Source organism: Salarias fasciatus, chromosome 20, assembly GCF_902148845.1.
Source record: "Salarias fasciatus chromosome 20, fSalaFa1.1, whole genome shotgun sequence".
NCBI classification, from domain to species: Eukaryota; Metazoa; Chordata; class Actinopteri; order Blenniiformes; family Blenniidae; genus Salarias; species Salarias fasciatus.
In genome coordinates, this window is record NC_043764.1 from 1789157 (window position 1) to 1806282 (window position 17126).

General features: G+C 50.6%; 1 protein-coding gene and 1 pseudogene across 1 annotated transcript; one reads left to right on the top strand and one right to left on the bottom strand.

The window, feature by feature from the left end:
• Window positions 1-9505, bottom strand: part of LOC115408474 (DNA (cytosine-5)-methyltransferase 3B-like) — a 29645-nt pseudogene extending 20140 nt beyond the window's left edge.
• Window positions 9255-16474, top strand: commd7 (COMM domain containing 7). Its single transcript, XM_030119260.1, has 10 exons — window positions 9255-9666; window positions 10726-10895; window positions 12426-12479; window positions 12766-12868; window positions 13866-13922; window positions 14005-14042; window positions 14406-14496; window positions 15009-15058; window positions 15172-15220; window positions 16341-16474. The coding sequence occupies exons 2-10, from the start codon at window positions 10815-10817 to the stop codon at window positions 16415-16417; spliced, it is 600 nt and encodes a 199-aa protein (XP_029975120.1). The 5' UTR covers window positions 9255-9666; window positions 10726-10814; the 3' UTR covers window positions 16418-16474.
• The last annotated feature ends 652 nt before the right edge of the window (window positions 16475-17126 follow it).

Genomic DNA, 17126 nt, shown 5'->3' on the forward strand with positions numbered 1-17126 from the left:
AGGAGCCACATGTGGCTCCAGAGCCACAGCTTGAACACCCCTGCTGTAGAGAGCAGATGAGAACCATGCCACTGCGCCGGTGGAACCCCGGGATGGAGGCTGGACTTCAGACAGAGCGTCCAGAGCCGTCCGGTCCTCTGGAGGACGGGGACGGCCGCCGTGTGAGGAAGCATCAGCAGCGTCGACCCGACGGCGAGACGCAGAGAGCGGAGCGGCAGGCGGAGGCGGAGCCAAGGCTGGACGCCGTGAAACAACCGGCGCTGCGGTGGAACCCGCTCCGGAACCCAGAAACCCGCTCCAGAACCCAGAAACCCGCTCCGGAACCCAGAAACCCGCTCCAGAACCCAGAAACCCGCTCCGGAACCCAGAAACCCGCTCCGGAACCCAGAAACCCGCTCCAGAACCCAGAAACCCGCTCCAGAACTCAGGAACCCGCTCCAGAACCCAGAAACCCGCTCCGGAACCCAGAAACCCGCTCCAGAACCCAGAAACCCGCTCCAGAACTCAGGAACCCGCTCCAGAACCCAGGAACCCGCTCCGGAACCCAGAAACCCGCTCCGGAACCCAGAAACCCGCTCCAGAACCCAGAAACCCGCTCCAGAACTCAGGAACCCGCTCCAGAACCCAGAAACCCGCTCCGGAACCCAGAAACCCGCTCCAGAACCCAGAAACCCGCTCCAGAACTCAGGAACCCGCTCCAGAACCCAGAAACCCGCTCCGGAACCCAGAAACCCGCTCCAGAACCCAGGAACCCGCTCCAGAACCCAGAAACCCGCTCCAGAACTCAGGAACCCGCTCCAGAACCCAGGAACCCGCTCCAGAACCCAGAAACCCGCTCCAGAACCCAGAAACCAGCTCCAGAACTCAGGAACCCGCTCCAGAACCCAGAAACCCGCTCCAGAACCCAGAAACCCGCTCCAGAACTCAGGAACCCGCTCCAGAACTCAGGAACCAGCTCCAGAATCAGGAACCCGCTCCAGAACTCAGGAACCCGCTCCAGAATCAGGAATCCGCTGAACCGCAGGAGGAAACAGGGTTCTGCAGGGTTCTCCTCTGGTTCTGGTTCTGCAGGGAGTCTTTCTTCTCCAACATTTCCAGCTTCAGTGGGACTGTTGTTTTTCCTGGTGAAGTCGGGTTGTACTTGGCGCTCCAGTACTCTGTACTTGGGCCAGGAGAGGAACGAGTCCGCCAGACCCAGACCGGTCTGCTCCGGGTCCGGGTCTGCAGGAAGTCTCCTCTGGGTCTGAGGACACTGTGAAGTGGACTGAAGTGTGTCAGCAGAACAGCCTCCACACACACACACACACACACACACACACACACACACACACACACACACACACACACACACACACACACACACACACACACACACACACACACACACACACACACACACACACACACACTCCAGGCCGGCTGTGCAGACGGTTCTGTCCGAACGACTCAGTGAGACGGACGTGACGAGGCGAGACGGGAAGCTGGACTGCAGCAGAGCAGCAGCTCCTGAGGGGGTCGGGGGTCAAAGGTCAGCGTGTTCACTTTGTTTTGTTTGTTCTCGGCCTCAGACGGTTTGTCTTCTCCGCGCTGCAAGTCTGGACAGGAATGAGAGCAGGGCTGGAATTTCTGTCTGTCCTCACACACACACACACACACACACACACACACACACACACACACACACACACACACACACACACAGGTGATTACAGTCGCTTCCTCCGGTCTGTCTGACTGACGCTCTCTCGCCGGGTTCTGGCAGGAGGTCCTGCTGGAACCCTGCTCTCCTGCTGCTCCTCTGACCGGGACGCAGTCAGGGACCGGGACGCCTTCAGGGACCGGGACGCCTTCAGGGACCGGGACGCCTTCAGGGACCGGGACGCAGTCAGGGACCGGTACGCCTTCAGGGACCGGGACGCCTTCAGGGACCGGGACGCCTTCAGGGACCGGGACGCCTTCAGGGACTGGGACGTGTTCAGGGACCGGGACGTGTTCAGGGACCGGGACGTGTTCAGGGACCAGGACGCCTTCAGGGACCGGGACGTGTTCAGGGACCAGGACGCCTTCAGGGACTGGGACGTGTTCAGGGACCGGGACGTGTTCAGGGACCGGGACGCCTTCAGGGACCGGGACGTGTTCAGAGACCAGGACGCGGTACAGCGATCGGCAGAACCGACAGGACTCAGCTGGTTCTTTAAAAGACCCGGGCTCTGGACCCATCCCGGGTGGGACCGCTACTCTTCCGTTCCGGTCCGGTTCTGCAGCTCAACATAACAGTGAAGGGTTCGAATCCCACAGGAGACGCTTCTGGAGGGTTCTGCCGTTTATCTCACAAGATCACACAGTTCTGCTCTCATCAGTTCACCCTCTCACCCGCCCTCACCCTGTCACCCTCACCCTCTCTCTCGCCCCTTTCACACTGGCCAATAAACCGGTTTAACCCGGCTCACACCCGGCTCCTCATCGGCATTTCGACTCGGGTTTTTACCGAGTCGCTGCTCCCGGCTTTTAGTGGGACACATCCGGGAACTTACATGAGGATGTCGACGCAGCGCCGCTACGCTAGCGCGGCTACGCTAGCGCGGCTACGTTAGCGCGGCTATGTTAGCGTGGCTATGTTAGCGTGGCTACGTTAGCGCGGCTATGGTAGCGTGGCTACGTTAGCATGGCTACATTAGCGTGGCTACGTTAGCGCGGCTATGTTAGCGTGGCTACGTTAGCGCGCTAGTTGTTGTTTCTGGACACAGCGTGAGATTTCCTTCGTCAAGGCGACCCAGCAGCGGCAGGACAGGAGACCAGAGAGCTCCTCCTGATCCAGGAAGAGGAGATTCGTCCACAGCAGGGGTCGGCAACCTTTTTGTCATGGAGTGCCAGTTTAAAATGTTCTCATCAGTGTGTGTGTGTCATTATCAACTAAAACACAAGTTCACACAAAATACGAAAAGATTTCCAACATACCTCGAAATTTACTCCATTCATACAGTCATATATTTAAATATATTTTTTTCTGTTATTAACTCCAAAAAGTGCTTTCATTAACTTTGTGCTCCGAAATCCACTGATTCGAATTAACTGGTGCCCGAGTTAACTTGTGACCAATAGATGACTGAGACTTGTACTCGTTCTAGCGAACGTCGGTTATCGACAGTTACAGAGTGTGTATAAGTTTAAAGTCTTTTGTGAGTCTTACTTTAACAGCTGCTGTTATCAGCAGGTGTTCACACAGACCTCCGCCGTCATTCGTTAACACGGGAACCAGTTAATCCATAACACCGACGGAGCGATCATTTCTATTCTGCTACGGAGCTCTTTATACAACTCGCTGTTGCGCGATTTGCTTCCATGTCGCCTCTCCAGTGTTTTTTCGCTCAAGGTTTCTATTAAAAAAGTGTTTTTCAACCACCGTGGCGTTCTTCTGCTGGTTTTTGTCCTGCTTCCCGTTTACTGCGCACGTCACACGGCACTACGTACGGGGAACGCATGCGGAACAAATAATCCCCCGTTTATTCCGCTCCGCTGTCAGGCAGCGTTTATATGAGACACGGAGCAGATTGTCGATCGGTGTAGACCGCCTCGTACAATCGGCTCCGACATACAATCGGCTCTGACATACAATCGGCTCTGAGTGAAGCGGATCCACCCGGCGTTTACACGACGCGTTTACAATCCGCTCCGCCCTACCAGCCACTCTACGGGGACATGTCAACGTGCCTCGTGGTAATGCCAGGCGTGCCACCCTGCCGACCCCGGGCCTACAGGTAACGGGTTCCGCTGCATTGTTTACTTTCGCTGTGGTCCGTCGTGCTGATGATGTCATCAACGTGGGACACCATCAGCGCGGGAGAGCGCAGCGACGCAGCTCGCCAGCAGGCGGCTAGACCCGGGTCTGAAGCCGATCGTTAGCGGGTCGAAAACACGGGTCGACCTGCTAGCTGCAGTGGGAAAGGGGTATCACTCTCTCAACCCCCTCACTCTCTCTCACCCTCCATCACCCTCCGTCACCCCCTTCCCTCGTCCTCACTCTCTCACCCTCTCTCTCTCCCTCTCCCTCTCTCAGCCTTGTGTAACCTGCTGGCCCCTCCCTCCCGTCTCTTGGCATCGAGACACAAAGTCTTGTAAAAGCACAGCTGGTGCGACGAGGGGAGTGGCTCAGAGTGTGTGTGTGTGTGTGTGTGTGTGTGTGTGTGTGTGCTCTCACGGTGGCCGTCATGTTGTTGTTCTCCTCCATGATGGCGGCGGAGCACTGGCTGGAAGGCACGGCTGTAGCAGTCGACTGGTCTCCGGACTCCTTTTCAAACCTGGAGGACACACAGACCAAATCTTGACCTTTGACCTTTACAGCCTCATATGGACTCCAAAGACACCCTCAGACTGATTCACTAATCAAGACCTGGAATCTGGAAAATATGGGTTTGACGCCTTCATCTAGATCTGGAATCTTTGATCCTGCCGCTGCCTGGAGGGACTGCTGAGTTAAAACTGTGTGTGTGTGTGTGTGTGTGTGTGTGTGTGTGTGTGTGTGTGTGTGTGTGTGTGCATCCTGTGAGTGTGTGTGTCCTGTGTGTGTGTCTCGTGCGTCCACCAGGTGATCCGGTCCAGCTGGACCCTGGACAGACCTCCAGTTCTCGCAGGTCCGAGTTGCAGCTGATGCTTCGTCCAGGAATCTGTTTTAGCAAAGAACCGTTCTGATTGGTTCCCTGAGCGAGGGTTTCCCCAAAGGGACGACCGAAGAGAAAGCAGGACTGAGGAGAGAGGAGAGAGGAGAGAGGAGAGAGAGAGCGGCTCGGCCCACCAGTCTTCATTTCCTGTCACTCAGTAACTCGTTTCGGTCACTGAGCAGCTGAGCGGCTCAGTTACTGTTTCACTAAACTGCTGTTCACCGGAGGAGGTAGAACGTCACGACTCGGGAGAACCCGTTCACACAGCAGCAGCGTCTCAGCAGTTTGGAGAACGCCATCCGTTTCCACGGAAACGCAACTCAACTTTATCGACAGAGCAGTCTCATAAAATCCCTGATGCTAGCTAGCTATAGCTAGCATGAGCGATTTTATAGGCAACAAATTGAAGAAACGTGAGAAAACATTTAGTGAACATATCGGTAACTTAACAGCTGCAACAGTGGCGCTGTAGTCTGAGAACTACCAGAGCGGCTTTGATTTAATGGGATTCTGAGGGACTGTGTTCCAGTGGAGACAGAGCCCTCTAGTGGTTGTAGAGCGTAACTGCTATAGAAAAAAACAAATCTCTGACGTCACGTGTACCGTCAATCCTCTTACAGCAGCCGGGGCTTTTATTTCTCTCGGCTGTAGCGGCACCAGGCTTTAATGGAAGGAGGCATGTATAGGAGAGAGGCTGATATATCAAAAATTTCAAAAAGAGCAGAAAGATCTTTTGTGTCAGTTTGAACCCAGTAAAATGTTCTGAGCTCATTTATCAAAAACAAGTATCAAACAATACTGAAACAGTAATAAACAGTAGTGCAGTTTAGAACTGGGGGATATGTCGAATTACTTCGATTAATTCGATTTAACTTTTTAAATTGATGTGAAAAAAATTAAATCTCAACCTCGGAGTTTAATGTTTTCTGTCCCTCCGTCATTTTTACCAGACGCGTGTAATACACACAGTGGCCACAGCGGAGGACTGGCGCTGTAGCACAGACTACTGTCAGGGTAGCGCTGTAGCGCTTCACAGAAAAAAAGAAAAGACAAAAAAAACAGGCTTATATTGGGAGGCGGCTTTAAGGAGCTTTCTTCAGAGATGCACCGGTTAAAGGAGACGGTTTTAATGGAATACCGGTCATTATTGGAGGATTTACGGTAACCGGTTACAGCCGGTTAGAAGTCCCGAATAGAGAACACTGTAAACGTTGACACCTCTGGCTGAAAGCATGAAAAATACAACGAAACAATGAAAAGTGGAACGGCACTAGAAGAGACACCTCCTCCCTCAGAAAGACTGCTGACGGTGCACCACCAGGGGGCGCTGTCAGCTGGACCGTCTCAGATCCACAGAACTCTGCCTGATCCTCACGTCAGACGTGGAACTAGATTTAATAAACACCAGGGCCGTCAAAACACGACTGTTTTGAATCAGGACTGATCAGTGTATTTCCACAGTTAAAGCTCGTGTCCGGAGTTTTGAAAGAGAGAAGTTTTTTTAATCCAACGTCTCGAGGCTCCGCCCTCCCTCTGCTTTCATGAGCGACCAAGCCACGCCCCTTTAATTGTGCACGATATTATCCGTGGGGTGAAAATGAGAGCCTCCAGTCCTACAGCATCCTCCATGTTGAGCTGTTTCCGGTGGATGTTCAGCAGACGGTGGATATATCTGCTGCAGAGCTAACTCTCCTCTGCTGGGCGAGCGACGTGCTCTCTGGCTGCTCCACATGTTGACTGGCAGCAGGACAAGGCGGAAGCTCGAAGTCTATTGGCTGAAGCTGACCGGCGCTTTTTCAGATAACATGGGGGTCTATGAGACGAAGGCGGGGCTCATAAATACATTTTTATATTTCTTTATGCTGATGTTATATTGCAGTATGAACCAGACTGACACACTGAAGCTCTGTTGAAAAATGATTCATACGTTGGAAACGAACGGAAACTCCGGACACCAGCTTCAATCAGGATTAATCGCATTTTCAAACTGTTCTGCATTTATGGCCGTTTTAACGTAAAGCGTCCGTCGGTCCGAACACTCCGCTCAGCATCCCGCCTTAAAGCCGCGGACACTCCCAACACCATTCAGAGTCTGTATTAAAAACACTGTTTTCAAACTGAAAAAATGTGTGTGTGTGAGTGTCTGCGTGTGTGTGTGTGTTTGTGGTGTGTGTGTGTGTGTGCGGCGTGGGTGTGTGTGTGTGTGTGTGTGTGTGTGTGTGAGTGTGTGTGTGTGTGTGTGTGTTTGTGTGTGTGTGTGAGTGTCTGTGTGTGTGAGTGTCTGTGTGTGTGTGTGAGTGTCTCTGTGTGTGTGTGTGTGTGTGTGTGTGTGAGTGTCTCTGTGTGTGTGTGTGTGTGTGTCTCCAAACCTACATTTCATTTCTGAAGCAGCTTGGAGAAAGAAGGGAAGTGAGAATGAATGAGGAGCGGAGGAAGGATGGAGGGCCGAGCGAGGGGCCCCGGAACGGGGGGGGGGGGGGGGCAGGGCTGCACAGGACGGGGGGACAGGGGGGCCGGCGAGGTGGGGGGGGGCTTCACATCAAAGATGTGTCTGGTAGTTGGAGATTAGGGACCGCACTGCAAGAGGGGATTGTTCACTGCCCGAAGTGTGTGTGTGTGTGTGTGTGTGTGTGTGTGTGTGTGTGTGTGTGTGTGTTGGGGGGGCTGCATTCCTCATCTGTCATGTACCTTCTGGCCCCTCGCAGCTCGGACGGAGCCCCGTTCTCACATTGTCCCCGTTGGGGGCGGAGCTCCGGAGCAAGGCTCAGTGTGTTGAGGCTAACTGCTCGCTGCCTAAAGGGGCGGGACTTCCTCCTCCAGTCCGGACCAATCACTGAGCCGGGTTCGGGCTTCCTCATGGGGTCGGCGTCGGTTCCGGCGAACCCGCCTTCGGTCCAGACTATCCGCCGACCTCCGCTGGTGAAAAGTGAAGTTAATGCTGGAGGGCAGGAAAACTGCAATACCAGGGAAGTTCCAGCAGGGGGCGATGTGTGGGTTTCAAAAAGAGTCCATATAAAGCCGGGTTCCAGACCAGGTTCTGGGCTCTGACTCTGGTTCTTCTGGACCAGAGTCTGATTTTCACATCAATCATCTGTTGATCAATCAGCCAATCACAGCTCCTCCTCTGGCCTCGTGATGTGGTCATGTGACAGGCTGGACCAATCACATTACACCTGGTTTACAGAGTCCAGTATGGAGACGACTTGCTGGAGGTCATGTTAGCCCCGCCCACCTTCATATAGCCAATGAGAACGCTGTGAGGGACGCCATGTTAGCCCCGCTAACAGGGCGATCGGACCCTCGCTGGGGAGAACAGCGGGACTTTTAGGACGTTCTCACAGAGAACCGTCCCAGAGGACCGGGATCAGCGGAACACTGATGTGTGTATCGTGATTTCAACACTTCATTCCTGAAGAGCAGAACGTAGAACAGAGTCAACAGAAGGACTCGGTCGAAGAACGGTTCTGGTTCTGCAGGGAGTCTCTGGGTCTGGTTCTGCAGGGAGTCTCTGGGCCTGGTTCTGCAGGGTTCCTGTTACCTTGTCTTCTCTTGGAGATAAACTCTTGCTGGTCTCTGCTGTTTTTGACTCTATAGATTTTAAATTAAACTGATTTCATGAACAAAATTCAGGATTTTCCATCAATGTGTTTAAATGTTCACGTCTCTCAGGACTCTAGACGGACTGAGTCCTGCTTCTTCTTCAGCCCTTTAATAACCACGCTATGCATGTTAATCAGCCTCACACACACACACACACACACACACACACACACACACACACACACACACACACACACACACACTCAGTGCTCCACGGTTCCTGGTAAATCAGCCTTTAATCGTGGGTTTCAGGTCTTAAATGTATCAAAACTTGGTTTTCAGTCTGTTCCAGTTAAACAACAAAACTCTTAAAAAGTGTGTTTTTTAGTGTTTCACCAGATTAATCACAATTTATCTGAGACATCTCCCCCCTCCAGCGGCCCCCGGGGGGCCGCTCCCCTCACTTTGAGCCCCGCTGGATTAAACCCTTCACCCTGAAGTGAGATCCGCTGGAATCTGAGTCAACACTTTCCCCTGTCTGCAGACAAATCTGTCCCTACCTGTCCTCCAGGAGCCAGGCGGGGCGGGGCGCGCGCGCGTGTGTGTGCGCGCGGGGGGATCCTAGAAGGAAGTACAACTTCTCTAAAAAAAAAAAAAACGCTGTTCACGTACAAGATGAAGTGAGGCGCGTGGAGAGAGAGAAGGAATGAGGCTGAAGCTGAAGCTGAGCGGGTTCAGGACTCAGGGTTCAGGGACGCTTCACGCACAGGCGCGCACCAGCAGCCGCGTGCACATGCAGACCCGTGTGGTGGGTCAGAGGGTTCAAAGTTCAGAACCCGCGGCTGCGCGACCCGGTCCCGACCCGCCGGGCCAACATCTGTCCGCCGCTGCAGCGCGACGCGCGGCGCGGCGCGCACGTGGACGAGCGCAGCCGCTTCCAACAAAGTGCACCGAAAACACGGCGGGAGGAAAAGGCCGAGCGCGCGGGGCGCGCGGCTCCGCCGGGAGAGCGCGAGGAGCGCGAACCACAACAGAACACGAGGAGAGGAATACTTACATAACTGCTCGAGATCAAACTCATCCGCGGCGCGAGGAGCGGGGACCGGGACCGAGACCGGGACCGAGACCGGGACCGGAGCAGGAGAGTTCCTCCGGGGGAGAAGAGTCTGGAGCAGCGGAGCGCAAAGCTAAAACTAAAGAAAACTAAAGAAAAAAACCGAGCGAGGCGTCAATCCGGAGAGAGAGAGAGAGAGCGAGAGAGAGAGAGAGAGACAGAGAGAGCGTGCTGCTGCACATCCACACACACACATACACACACACACTCTCTCTCTCTCTGCACTCTACACTCTCTCTCTCTTTACGAGCGCGTGCCCCACTGAACACAAGGTGAACCTCCGCGTGGGTCGATCCCGCGCCGCCCACGTGCGCAAACAGGCGGCTCCTGATTGGCCCGGAGAGTCTGCTGCAGGTGAGAGTCCGAGCTGCACGAGGAGGCAGGAGCCGGAGCGACGCAAAGTGCGGGAAAAAAGCCAACAAGAACAGAAAATAATAAACAAGCGAGCACAAATCAATGAATGTCACTTAATTTAGAGTCATTAAAGTAATTAATCAATGATTCCAATCAGGTTGTTGAATTAAATCTGGAGTTATTAAATTAAATTAAATTAAATTAAATTAAATTAAATTAAATTAAATTAAATTAAATTAAATTAAATTAAATTAAATCTTGACTTGTTACATTACTTCAAATCAAACGAATTACATTTTAAGTTGATAAATGAATTTAAATCAAATGCAATGAAACTTTGAAACATGTTAAAACTGAAATAGTCGGTTGTAAAATAGAACTTTATCAGTTAATAAATGAAGTGTTGGGTTCCGTGAGACGTCCTGCTGACAGAACCTTTTACCTCTGGTCCACGCTGGAAAAGAAGAGCTCAGCTTCAGACTGGAACACACTTTATTGAAAAGTTGTTGCTGGTGTTCGAAAAAAACAGTGTTAAACATAAGGTGCATGGGTCAAAACTGGCAGCAAGATCCTCACTTCCGGCCAAACCATCCAGCAAAGCATGAGAATTAAAAATAAATAAATAAATAAATAAATACATTTTGAAACAAGTCCCTCATCTAAAAAAACGAAAAATAAAACATGCACAATACAATAGCTATTATATATCATATAGTTATTTTTTTGTTTTTACCATATTTTTGCAACTGAAAGTTTCTTTAAAACTGACTTCATGTTGAAATTAGTATTAATTAATTAAAAGTTATTTTTTGTAGTAATTAAAAGAAATGATATTTTTATATTATGTATTGTCTGCACCACAAAAAGGAAAACTTTAAAGTTTGTTTTGAATAGTTATTATGGGACTAATTCCTCGTACGGCCTGCTCTTTTCTCCTTTCTGCTCTTTTTTCATCTTATGGCTTTAATCTGATCCAACATGCCACGGTTAAGACTAATTAATTAAAATATGAGCTTCCAAACAAAAAATATTTCTATTTTTCTCTGTTCCTTCGTGCAGCTGTGAAGCGCCAGCGCGCATGCGCGGTGACGAACCCGGAAGTGATGCGGAGCTGCTCGTCGGTGGATTTTTAATAAAAACGGAGAAAAATGAAACTTCACTTCAACAGAGACGTTTTGCCGGATTCTGTCAGCTCAGACTTCAGCAAGCTCAACAAGTTCAGCGAGCAGGTAGAGTCCGCCGCGGCTCCCGGGGCGCGAGACGCGTTTGTTCCGGGAACAGAGGCAGGACTGAGCCGCTTCCGCTGCTCCGCGGACTGAAGTGATCCCGCAGGAGGCAGAGGCTCCGGAGGGAAGCCGCTTCTCTCCTGCTTCAGCTCGACTCGGGCTTTCTACAGGTTACCACTAACCGTGTGCTCCAGGGTGAAGCCAGAAGCTGATACTGTGATATTCTGTAAAGGCCGAGCAGCACATCGGCTGGTTTGAAGGGAAACATTTACTTTTCACTGTACTCGCGGTCAGAACAGCAGCTTTAGATCACATCTCTTCTCTCTTTTCTGAATGTATATTTGTTGTTGATTGCATGTTTATTTTTTAACCTGTGTCCAGTCGTGCTTCACACAACCTTTTCATTTTAAACTGCTAATAATCCAGTCCAGTGTTCACATTCAAACAACAACCCGTCTCCGTAGTGCTGCACAATAACACACATTTCCAGAAAACACTCAAAACGATGCAACAAATATCATCAAATCAAATATCAAAATATCAAATAAAATCAATGAAATGAATTGAATTGATGGTCCTTTATTTGTCCCACAAAGGGAAATGACAGTGTCCCAGCAGCACAAACAGAGAAAGCAAATATAAATAGAATAGAAATGTTAAAAATGTTAAAAGCCAACCATGAATAGAACAGGCTTTGTGTTCTTTTGTTCTGTAACAGTGACAATAAAAACAAGTGTTCAACATCCAACACTAACCAGTCTCCCATTCCAGAGGAAAGGCTTTCTTTCTCATTTTGCTTTAGAAATTCGTTCTGAAAACAATGTGTGTTTCCATGGCAACGGCAGAAACGCTGTTCTGTGTAGAGCGATTCGTTTCAGCCTAAATCAGTTTCTTCCAGTGTCTGAGAGTTTTCTCAGAAGAAGCTCTTCCAGGGGAGTTTCACCTCCATCCTCTGACTTTTACCGTCTGAAAATCAGATCAGTAACGAATCGAGAAAGACGTTAAAACAGGAACTCATCACTTCTTTCATTCTGTCTGATTTCGCTTCTTAAACCGACACTTGTTAACTTTTCAACCTTAATAAAACATTTTAATATCTTTAGTAACGATACATCGACTTCCAGCAGCTGAATGAGCCTCTGTCCGCCTGAGGGCGTCAGTGTTGCTTCACCTGGACTGAGCAGCTGTGAGGAGGGTGGGAGGAACCCTGCTCACTGAAACACTCCACATGTGCGGACTGCTTTACGGCGTGCGTCACATCATGATAGAACATTGTTTAGCCACCATTAGATTCATGACCTCGTCGCTGTCCGTCCTTCACACAGCCGCTGGAAACTAATGAAGGGAATTCAGTCCGACAGCACGCCACCGGGAGCAGCACGCGCTAGGCCTCATGGGAACTGTAGTATTCCTTCAGGCAAAACACTACCGCTTTGTCCACTGGCGTCGCCAAAATCAATGAAAACTGAAAGTTCCTTAGTGTCGCTTTAAAACGTTTTTCTTTATTTTTCTTCTCTTTTTTTTTTTTTGCAGCAATTTCAGCGTCTGATTGAAATTCTGTTCCAGTTCCTGCTGGAGCCCAAAGAGGTGAACACACACACACACATACACACACACACACACACACACACACACACACACACACACACACACACACACACACACACACACACACACACACACACACACACACACACACATACACACACACACACACACACACACACACACACCCGCATTAATTTGCACATGCACACAATAGAACAGGCACTGTTTTACTTCGGTTGAGTTATCAAAGGTAATCAGTGTGTGTGTGTGTGTGTGTGTGTGTGTGTGTGTGTGTGTGTGTGTGTGTGTGTGTGTGTGTGTGCAGGCGGAGCGCTTCATGCAGCAGCTCTCGGAGTTTGCGGCGGAGCAGGGTCTGAGCGCCGGGCCGCTGAAGAGCCTGATGAAGAGCGTCCTGCTGCTGCCGCAGGGTGAATAAACCCAACGCACCCGGCGAAGCGCCGCTCTTTAACTACCAGCCTGCTTTACTCTGACCAACAACGTGACGACTGACACGTATTCTTCAGGTTCATTCAGCCTGGAGTTATGACAGAGTAACCAGACTAGTTACCACAACTAACCAGGACTAATAAAAGCATTCCAGCTGCTAGTTATGAGAAATAATCCAGTCTAGTTAATGTCTGATACAGTCTGTACTCGATGTAACTAACCCATACTGTAGTTACTACAGCTGACCCAGACTGTAACTGTTACACCGTCATACAGACTAGTGGTTGCTACTAACTCAGGCCAGATGAAACAACTAACCCTGACTCTGTGTTTTATAACTACCCAGACTCAAGTTACTGTGACTAGTCACTACCAGCAGTTACAACTAACCCAGACCATAATTATTACAGAGGCTAACTGAGTTAACTGAGCCTAGTTATGACAAAGTACCAAACTGCTCTAGTTACCACAACTAACCACAACTAACTCTGACTGTGATTCATACGACTAACTCAAACTAGATTCCAGCTGATATAACCGTTCCAAACTAGTTAACACAGCTAACCCAGGCTCGAGATATCACAGCTAACTCTGACTGTAAACACTACAACTAACCAGTACTGCAACTAACCAGTACTGCAACTAACCCACATTAGTCCTTTGAGCTACCCCAGATTCTCCTTCACTGAACTGGCTGCAGCTCCAGCTGTTCCAGCTGACCGGTCGGTTAGCTGCTTTAACTAAGCCAGATTCAGTTGTCTAGACTAACCTGGAGATGTTAATCCAACTGACCCCGACTGCAGTTATTACAACTAACCCAGACCGCTTCTGGTGACCAGCAGGACAGTTAGTCTGCAGACGGCAGCGGCACAGGACTAGTTTTCCTCCTCAGGACTAGTTGTCCATGTCGGGACTAGTTGTCCACTGCCTGACCCGGTGAGAGCGCTGATCCGTCCCGGGTTCCGTCTTGTTCCTCAGGAGCCGTGAAGAAGAACCTGACCTCCGAGCAGATCAGAGACGACCTCTTGACCTTAGGTAGGACCGTCAGTGTCTCCTGACCAGCTGACTAACCAGCTGACTAACCAGCTAACTAACCGTCCTGCTTGTCTTCATTCAGGACTGAACCAGGACAAGGCCGCTCACTTCTCACAGCAGGTACACACACACACACACACACACACACACACACACACACACACACACACAGATGCAGCTTTTTTTAACGTGAATTTCAAAAAGTGACAGAATGAAACAAACTGAAGACAAAAAAAGAGAAAAATAAATAAATGATGAAAATAAACAAAGATGAAAGAAGTGAGTCCAGGGAGTGAAGAGCAGAGACCCGGTGTGGACGTCTCTGTACCTCGTTGTTATTATTGTTGTTATTATGATATTTCCAATAATGATTCATTGTAATGTAAACATTGTAATTTTTGACTAATTTTTTGCTAGTCCCTAAACCCTGACCCCTGACCCCTGACCCTGAACCCTGACCTTAACCCTGCTGAATCTGTGCAGTGGGGTGAAAACTGTGGCTCCCTGTCGCGGCTGGCCGTGGGACAGACGCTGATGGTCAACCAGCTGGTGGACCTGGAGTGGAAGTTCGGAGGTGAGCCCGCTCAGAGGTCAGAGGTCAGGTGGTGAGACCAGTCAGGAGGTTCAGAGGTCAAAGGGCCCAGCGCGGCCCCGGTGAGATGCTAGTGCTCTGAGGGAGACGGGTGGACAGACGCCTCGTCTCTGGGAACCTCTGGCCCTCAGACGACCCGTCGCCGTGACGACGCCTCCCGCAGGTTTAGTCCTGCAGTCCTGAGGTCAAACCTGAGGTCAAACCCACCTCGGGGGTCAAATGAGGAGAAGAAGAAAAGGAAGGTTCAGTAACTGAGCCCAAACATCCAGAACCAGTAGGGTCCAGCAGAGTCCAGCAGAGTCCAGTAGAGTCCAGTAGAGTCCAGCAGAGTCCAGCAGAGTCCAGTAGAGTCCAGCAGAGTCCAGTAGAGTCCAGTAGAGTCCAGTAGAGTCCAGTAGAGTCCAGTAGAGTCCAGTAGAGTCCGGCAGTCCGGCCTCAGCCTCTGCTTCCGGAGCCGTTCAGATGAAACTAACCCTGACTGCTTCTGTTCACAGTGACGGTGGGAACCAGCGAGGTCCAGAAGGCGGGCAACATCTTCCTGCAGGTCTGTAGACACACACACACACACACACACACACACACACACACACACACACACACACACACACACACACACACACACTGCCCCGCCTCTGAACACACTCTGTCGCCCTGCAGTTGAAGCTGGTGGTCCGCAGGGGGAGCTCCACAGAGAATGTCTACATGGGTGAGTGACCTCTGACCCGGGATGAGCAGCGGAGGGTGAATCGGTCCCGGTCCTGGAGGTTCCGCTGCAGCCTGCAGGTCCTCCTCTCCCCGCTCAGCCGTCCGGCAGTCTGAGAACCCCGTCTCCATGGAAACGGAGGAAAACAGGCTGAATAGAAAGCAGAGGAGACGCTGCTGTGGGTCTGCAGGACCTGGACCCTGGAGCCCGGGGTCCCCCACCGAGCATCACACCCCGTTCATGTGTTCATGTGTTCATGTTCAGTTCAGTCTCAGCTCAGCACAGAAAGGCCATCAGGCCTCAGAAAGCAGCAGCAGTGTGTGTGTGTGTTCATGACAGTGTGTGTTCAGGTCAGTGTGTGTTCAGGTCAGTGTGTGTTCATGTCAGTGTGTGTTCATGTCAGTGTGTGTTCATGTCAGTGTGTGTTCATGTCAGTGTGTGTTCAGGTCAGTGTGTGTTCATGTCAGTGTGTGTTCAGGTCAGTGTGTGTTCATGTCAGTGTGTGTTCATGTCAGTGTGTGTTCATGTCAGTGTGTGTTCAGGTCAGTGTGTGTTCAGGTGAGTGTGTGTTCAGGTCAGTGTGTGTTCAGGTCAGTGTGTGTTCATGTCAGTGTGTGTTCATGTCAGTGTGTGTTCAGGTCAGTGTGTGTTCATGTCAGTGTGTGTTCATGTCAGTGTGTGTTCATGTCAGTGTGTGTTCATGTCAGTGTGTGTTCATGTCAGTGTGTGTTCATGTCAGTGTGTGTTCATGTCAGTGTGTGTTCAGGTCAGTGTGTGTTCATGTCAGTGTGTGTTCATGTCAGTGTGTGTTCATGTCAGTGTGTGTTCAGGTCAGTGTGTGTTCATGTCAGTGTGTGTTCATGTCAGTGTGTGTTCATGTCAGTGTGTGTTCATGTCAGTGTGTGTTCATGTCAGTGTGTGTTCAGGTCAGTGTGTGTTCATGTCAGTGTGTGTTCATGTCAGTGTGTGTTCATGTCAGTGTGTGTTCAGGTCAGTGTGTGTTCATGTCAGTGTGTGTTCAGGTCAGTGTGTGTTCAGGTCAGTGTGTGTTCATGTCAGTGTGTGTTCAGTTCAGTGTGTGTTCAGAGTTTCAAACTCTTCTTCTTCTCTCTCCTCCTCTCAGAACTGACGCTGCCTCAGTTTTACAACTTCCTACACGAGATGGAGCGAGCCAAGGCCAGCATGGAGTGTTTCAGCTGAGTGTGTGTGTGTGTGTGTGTGTGTGTGTGTGTGTGTGTGAGAGATCTACAAATAAAAGAAAACTGCTCAGTGCTTCTTTCTCACTTTTGGTTTTTGTTTTAAGGTGAAATGAAGGAACTGAAACGTGTCTGAATAGAACAGAGTGAACCCCGGCCCCGCCCCCTCAGCAGCACCCGGCCCCGCCCCCTCAGCAGCACCCGGCCCCGCCCCTCAGCAGCACCCGGCCCCGCCCCTCAGCAGCACCCGGCCCCGCCCCTCAGCATCACCTCCCCAGCCCCGCCCCCTCAGCAGCACCCGGCCCCGCCCCCTCAGCGGCTCCCGTCCAGCCGTCCAGACCAGGGATGTAAATGGAGCGATGCAGAGGGACAGGTTTGTGTAATGTTTACCGGCCCAACACACAGGACAGTAGCTTCACATTTCCATGCTCAGATGCATGTATAAAAGTTTAATCTTCTTTGAAAAAAGAGAAAATAAAAGCTTTGAAGCCAACAATAAATAACAGTTTTTTTTCCAAGAGCAAAGGGCTCTTCTGAGTGAAACATACAGATCAAATCTTTTCAAAGGTGGCAGGAAGCTGCAGAAAAACACAACATTAATTGCAATTACAGAACTTATTTTGTAAATTTTTAAACTGCACTTTTTTTTCGTTTTAACATTCTGCATGAACAGATGAAAAATACAAATCAAGCCATCTGAAAGACGAACGGCG

Coding starts and splice junctions, on each gene's coding strand:
- commd7 (XM_030119260.1), top strand. CDS start 10,815: ATGAAACTTCACTTCAACAGAGACGTTTTGCCGGATTCTGTCAGCTCA. Junction 10,896..12,425: donor TCAACAAGTTCAGCGAGCAG/GTAGAGTCCGCC, acceptor TTTTTTTTGCAG/CAATTTCAGCGTCTGATTGA. Junction 14,497..15,008: donor CCTGGAGTGGAAGTTCGGAG/GTGAGCCCGCTC, acceptor TTCTGTTCACAG/TGACGGTGGGAACCAGCGAG.